General features: G+C 40.3%; 1 protein-coding gene across 1 annotated transcript in view; it reads left to right on the forward strand.

Moving 5' to 3' along the window:
• Positions 1–4,471, forward strand: part of LOC108785544 (phospholipase A2 inhibitor and Ly6/PLAUR domain-containing protein-like) — a 4,956-nt gene extending 485 nt beyond the window's left edge. Inside the window, exons 2-3 of the mRNA XM_018554629.1 lie at positions 2,312–2,458; positions 4,281–4,471. Of these exons, the coding sequence (XP_018410131.1) occupies positions 2,312–2,458; positions 4,281–4,420 (287 nt within the window). The 3' untranslated portion in view covers positions 4,421–4,471. The remainder of the gene's footprint in view (positions 1–2,311; positions 2,459–4,280) is intronic.
• Positions 4,472–7,515: the final 3,044 nt, after the last annotated feature.

Consider the following 7,515-nt stretch of genomic DNA (forward strand, 5'->3'; position numbering starts at 1 on the left):
ACCCCCCCCCCCCCCCCTCCCCAACAGTAAAATTAAGTTAAAAAACAATAAAAAAGAAATAAAAACAATAAAAAACATATCCTGGAGGTGGGGTGCATGACATCACATGACGCCACACACCTGTCGAGGGGGCACAATTTATTGTTCTCTCGGGCGCAAAAGGAGCTAGCTAGGCCTCTGCCTCCTCTCTATATAATGTAGATGAGGAGAGGAGGAGGTGTTTGTGGTCCAATGTAATTCTGATTGAACAACTGTCTGGACAGTACCATTCTTCATGGATCCGCACACACCTCTCTTGTTTATCAACCAGTTAGCTCAGCCTTTCTCAACCAGGAAGCAATGGCACCCTAGGGTTCCTTCCAGCTTACTCAGGGGTGCCTCAAATTTTTTGCTAACACCATGAAAACAAATAAGGCTAATTTAGGGAGGGTGGGATCCATTCAAAAAAGGATTGTAATTCTCCTCCATCCAGGCCCTCTGCCATGCAGTCGCAGCAGTGGCTCCTGATATGAAACAAGGGCTCTGATGTAAAGGGGGCATTCTGATGTGAAGGGGGGACTCTTATGTGAGAGAGGGGGACTCTGATGTGAAAGCAGTGGGGCTCTGATGTGAAGGAGGCTCTTGATGTAAAGGGAGACTCTGATGTGAAGGGGGCTTCTGATGTAAAGTGAGACTCTGATGTGAAAGGGTGGATGCTGATGTGAAAAGAAGGGCTCTTGTGTGAAGGAGGGGGCCTGGTTTCAACAAAGGACTCTAATGTGAAGGGGCAAACCAATTTGTGTTTGTGTTTTTGCATGGGGTCACCCCTTAAAATCCATACCGGACCCCAATCTGAGATAAGGGTCTGGTATGGATTTTGAACATGCCACGTATCATTTTTTTACATTTTAGACTGGGGTGCCTTGAGATTTTGCATAGCTTTAAATGGTACAATGAATAAAAGAAGGTTAAAGTGACATTAAACCCTCAGATTTTTTAACATAAACCAATACTGTAATGTGTGCTTTACTGTAATCCATGGTTGTTTCCCTTCTATTTGCTGCTCTTCCTTTTAAATCATTATCTCTTCTCATGTTTGGGGAGAACTTCCCTTTGCAGCTGAGTGCCTCTTCCTGTACTGCTGGCTTAGGTTGTGAACCTACACACAGACACCATGTATCCATTCCAGAGACAATTGGCAGTCTGCTGCAAAACAGAAGTTCTGCCCAGCATGAGAAGAGATACGGATTTAAAAGGAAGAGCAGCAAAGAGAAACAACCATGGATTACAGTAAGGCACACATTACAGTATTGTTTTATGTTAAAAAATCTGAGGGTTTAATGTCACTTTAAGTTAGGTGCAAAGATATACAGTACACTGCAGTGACATCACAAGTAGGAACCATCTGCCTCCTTGCAATGCATACCAACATTTATTTTTCATTTTGGAGGTGCGACTCTGCATCATTATTATTATACAGGATTTATAATTGAAGACATTACAATTACAATACAATTCAAGACAAGATGGTAAGGAGGGTCCTTGAGGGCTTACAATTATTATTATTATACAGGATTTATATAGCGCCAACAATTTGCGCAGCGCTTTACAATATACAAAACATTACAATCACAATACAAATCAAGATGGTAAGGAGGGCCCTGCCCCTGAGGGCTTACAATCTAAAAGGGAGGGGGAAGTGATACATGAGGAAGGAGCAGTGTGGGGATGAATTGTTTGAGAGCGTGATGGTTGAGTGGTTAGGTTGAGGTGGGATAGGCTTCCCTGAAGAGATGAGTCTTTAGGGAATGCCTAAAGGCAGTCAAGGTGGGCGACAGATGGACAGGTTGGGGTAAAGAATCCCAGAGGATGGGAGAGACTCTAGAGAAGTCCTGGAAACGAGCATGACAGGAGTTGACAAGGGAGCTGGAAAGCAGGAGGTCTTGGGATGAGCGGAGGGGACAGTTAGGGTGATACTTTGAGATAAGGTTTGAGATATAGCCGGGGGCGGAGTTGTGGATTGCTTTGTAAGTGATTGTTAATATTTTGAATTTTATCCTTTGGGCTATTGGAAGCCAGTATGACCCAAATGTTCACTAGACCATTAGACCATTAAACCACTAAACAGCATTTTATAACATTGATCGCTACATATTGAATTGTTTTTACTGCCCAAGTTCTGCTTTTTTATATTATAAAAGCTTGGAATTCAGTTTTAACTGTTTGTGTATCTTTATTGCTTACCAATGATATTGCAGGGACAATGATATGAATTTAAAAATGTATAACTTAGCTTTTATTTTTTATAATTTGCTGGGTTTTTGCTTTTCAGTTCCACCTTATAATATCACTCGGAATTCTTTTATCTGCCCTGTCTGCTATACGTATGAGGCCTATGACTGTAAATCTGAGGGATATATAGCATGCAGAGGCCATGAGATTGAGTGTTTTGACTTTGCAGCAACTATATTGAGACAAGGTAAGAGAATAAAATGTGGCATGAAAGCCGTTTATATTTGATAGGGATGCATCAATACCTTTCAGATACCTGTGCCGATATTTGGCATTTTCACGAGAACTACCAGGGTTGCAGCGGTTGCAGCTGGGGCCTGGCTATGGCGCTCCACCACTGTCCTGAAATCATTAGTCTGTATTGTTTTAGAAAAACTGTCACATGACAATAAACAAAAATGTATCAGCACTTGCACTTGCAAAAATGGTATGGGTGCATCCCTTTATTTATATTTATAAAAACAAAATCATACATTAAAACAGAGATGTACAAATCCCAGGAGCTCCGTGTGCTCCTTCCAAATGACAGCTGCCTCCTAACTTTTTAATTTTTTTCTAGTCTAGTCTTGGAGCTGGAACAGTATCGGTGCTTGTACTTGTACCAAGTACGGTACTTGGTATCGGTGCATCCCTAATAATTAATATGTACAAATATTAGCTAGGCTGCCCAAAAGTTTGGTTATGAAAATTAAGGAAAGCCTCTCCCCTTCCCTCCCCTCCCCTCCTTCCCTCCTTGCACACTGTCTTGTATCCCCATAGAAGTGGGTCACACATTTGTGAGCTTCCTTTAATGCTACCAGAAATCTGAGTGGTATGTTTTAATCCACAATTAAAGAGGAGTTTGTCTAGGGACAGAATAAGCGTCTCACAAATGACTCCTGCATATGAACTGCTAAGCAGTCCTGACCATTCAAAAGAAACTCATCTCCTCTGCTCCTCTGATCAATTTGTAAAAACTTTCAAAACCTCCTTTATAGGGCCACGGTTTGTAGACTGATTATCACACCTCCGCCAATTGGTTAAAAGTATGTGGACATCCATACCAACAATTGGGTTCATGTGTTTCCAGTGAACAGTACAGATAATGCTACAGAATACAAAGGCATTGTAGACAATTGCATGCCTTGTGGCAGCAGTTTGGTGAAGGTGCTTTGTTGTTCCAGTAAGACTGTGCCGCTGTGCACTTAATCTAGCTCTATAAAGACATGGTTTAATACGTTTAAAGTGGAAGAACTCAAGTGGTCTGCACAGAGCCCTGACCTCAACCCTATTGAACACCTTTGGGATGAATTGGAAAGTCTACTGAAAACCAGATCTTCTCATCCAACATCAGTACCTGACCTTACAAATGTTTGTTTGGTTGAATGGTCATGTATTCCTGCGGACACTCTCCAAAGCCTAGTGGAAAGCCTTCCTAGAAGAGTGGAGTCTGTTATAGCCACAGTGCAGGTCTAACTATATATTAGTAGTTTCCAAAAAACTGATATAGTTGTAAAGGAGATGTCTATAAACTGTTTATTACACTCTACTGTATAGAGTGTAATAAACAGAATTGGATGGCCTCCTTAGAGTATTCAAGAAATATAATTAGTATGGGTGTGCTGCTAACATTTACCCAAACATTAGTTTAAGGCAAATGCACCCTTTAAATTGACATGACCAGGCTTTATCAGGCAGCCTGGGCTCACTCTACTACTGGACTGAGAGTCACTCACATGTCACTCACATAAGTGCTGCTCAGTTCAGGACTGTCCATCACCACGCTGGAAGAAGAGAAAGAAACTGTGGCATCACAGGATCGGCCCTGCCTGGTAACTAAAGTAAGGAAAGGTGTATATATAGCGTAATTTAAAAAAAATTAGATGGGGGGGGATCTTTGGGGATGAAGAAGAGGGCAGGGGGATGAGGTGTGAGGCAGTTAGAGTTGCAGTTTAAAATATTTTGCACACACCCAAAATAAGGGCATCTAATAATTTTCCTGGTTTTGATTTTATGTTCTATGACTACAGGTTGGTCTTCGCTGAAGTACGCTATGATGGGATGCACCACTAAAGGTGGTTGTTCAATCGGACAAAGGATTATACCAGGGACCAATATAACTGATGTGACACGCTTATCATGTCGTCCAGCAATTCCAATTACTCACTGATGAAACTTCTTATTGTAACTGAAAGAAATGTTTCATCGTTATCTCTAACTCATAAAACTATGAATACCAATGAGAGAGGGGATTTAATTTGACAAACGATTTGATTGTAAATACCAAAACTTGCATCAGTGTGGCCTCTCGTTTGTTGTTAAATTTTATATAAACATAGAGCAAATTCAATAAAAACAACAAGGGATGAGCAAATATAAGAGAATTAGCTCCACCCCTGAGTTTTCCTCAGCATGAAATCAATTCCTGGCTTAATGATTGAGCTCATAGTTTTTATAAATTCCAACCATTAATATAATATTGTCTGGGCATGCACCTAGACTTTATCTGCAATATTACCTTAAAAAAAGGCCAGTTAGTTCTAGCTTGAGGCTGGTACGTGCTTACAGCTTAACTAATTGCAGAGGTTTAAAAAAAAGATTCTTTCTGTTAGAAGAAGAGACAAAATTACTGAATATTAAAAACAAGATGGAAAAAAAATAATTTAATGTACATACTTTCTTTCACACCAGGGAAATATAGAATATAGTCAGCATATGCCTATGCTAGGCAGCTATACAGCATGAAAGCTCTTATTGCACGCGATGAATTAAATGACTAATTTATTTATTTATTTATTTAAACCAAGTACATTTGTGGACCATAGTGCATTTAATTGAGAAATGTCAATAACAAGGCAATATGTTGAAAAGTAGCAGACATGATTATGAATGATGATCGTAAAATACATTGTAAAGATATAATTAGGTAAAATAGGACTAAATATATTGAACATTGTCACAAAAAAAATTAAATAAAACCAAACCAGATATACATGCATTGTGTGTAACTGAAAAGCCTTCAAGATAAACCGTAGAGCTATATGCTTCTCCTCCCTTCACAAGATGACAGTACTCTGGCCTGGTAATTGGCCACTCAAGAGCATTGTTGTAACTTAGTGACAATAAACTCAGGAGTTAAATCTAAAAAATAAATTAAAGTACCTTAACTATTAACAAATACTCACAGACAAAAAGTTTTCTTTAGCTCTTGGCGCTAATGGCTGCCAGCTGGACGATCCACTTGCTGTTGCTCACTCAAAGTTTTCAACAGTTTATCACAGTTTTTTTACACAGACTTGAGGGGCTGCTCATCCAAGGCTCTGGGGCATCCACCACGTACATAGTAAACAAAAGGCAACAGAGCGCCACCTCCGTGTGTAAAATCGTTTATTACAATAAATAAAACAAGGGATAAAAGTACTCACAAACAAACGTTTTCATCAGGCTTTAACAACAAACGAGAGGCCACACTGTCTGTTGACCCAACATGGTATCCCCCCGACTATGTAACACGGTAGTATCCGGTCACATCACCGTCCACCGACCGCAGTCAGCCAAGATTGACCAAGTAAGCAGATGCCACAGAATCCTGACAGACCTTCACCTCCACCCAGTGAATGCATAAATTGGAACAGTGCTCACCTGGGGAGATAGACCCACAGAACTAGGCCTCAAAGCGCATTTCCCTTATTAATAGCGGAGGGAAGCCCATATGACTGAAGACCAGATAAGGTACTCACAATGTCACAGGTGACAAAAGGCATAAAACAAATATCCAATGGACACCACAGTACAAATCTATGGGTGCAATTGGACTCCTGTCCGTCCGGCTCAGCTGAGAAGAGTGACGTCAAATGCTCAGCCCGGACCTGATTGGCCACTCAAGGGCTTAGCTCCCTCTTACGTCCCCTCAGGGGACAGTGCTCTAGCCTGGCAATAGGCCACTCAAGGGCCCAGCTCTCCCTTACCTAAAATCAACAAATAACCAACTTCACTCTAGTGTCCAAACTTCTAGAGTCAAGGATAAGTGGTGGGAGTTAAATACAGGTGAAACTCGAATAATTAGAATATCGTGCAAAAGTAATTGCAGTAAGTGCTGCAAAAGGGGCCCAAACCAAGTACTGAGTACATATGCATGCTGGTACTTTTCAGAGGTCCGATATTGTTCTATGTACAATCCTTGTTTTATTGATTGCATGTAATATTCTACTTTTTTGAGGTTGTGGATTTGGGGTTCTTGGGGTTTTCATGAGCTATAAGCCATAATCATCACAATTATGACAAATCACGGCTTGAACTATCTTGCTTTGCATGTAATGAGTCTATCTCATATATTAGTTTCACCTTTTAAGTTGCATTAGTGAAATAAATGAACTTTGCACGATATTCTAATTATTCAAGTTTCACCTGTATTAAAAGAGTCCGTTAGTTTGACCTGAGTAGGAGAAATTTGGAAGAGAAGCTGTACTTGGCGAATGTCCACAAACCTGTCTATACAGATTTTATTAAAATGCAGTACGTGCCTGGTGACACTGTAAAGTTTGTTTGCTAAAGGCAAATAGGCTGTTCATTTTGCAAGGAAGTTTGTGCTTTCCAAGGGAATCTTCCCTTTGCTTACTGAATAGGTAAACCGTTGTTGACTTCTATCATCCAATCATGTGCAGGCAAAATTATTGTTTTCTTGATCGTACAGTACAGGACACATTAAATCTTGGCTAATTAGTACGCTATACCACCCAATTAGTCAATATTTCCTATGTCCTGTACTGTACGCCAAGAAAAGTATTTTACAGGCAAGTAAAATATTTTTCATTTCTTTTTCCTTTTCCATAATTGGGTATTTTGTGCAAAATTAATTTTCACAACATTCAATAATTTAAGAGAAAAATACCCTTGCAAAGTACAAAACTCTGTCAAGATACCGTGCACGTGTGTCCCCACACTGCATAAAGGTATCTATACTGGAGGATCAAATGAGTGACCACACCAGACAATGCTTATGAGCATATAGTTTATTCAACACACTAAAAACAAGTAACCACAAGCAACTAATAATAGCCAACTAAAATACAAAACAACATAATAACACACAAAAGATAACAGGGCAAGTGAACCTGGGGAGCAAGGCAACAGGAAGGGAGCTACGGACCAATGGTCAGAGTACAAGGAGGCACCAGGATGCAGGAAACAGGTCACAGGAAACAGTTCACATGAAACAGGAAACAGGTCACAGGATGCAGGTAATGGCAACAATACTGTGCCAAA

Source organism: Nanorana parkeri, unplaced genomic scaffold (assembly GCF_000935625.1).
Source record: "Nanorana parkeri isolate BGI_ZX_2015 unplaced genomic scaffold, ASM93562v1 scaffold166, whole genome shotgun sequence".
Classification (NCBI taxonomy): Eukaryota; Metazoa; Chordata; class Amphibia; order Anura; family Dicroglossidae; genus Nanorana; species Nanorana parkeri.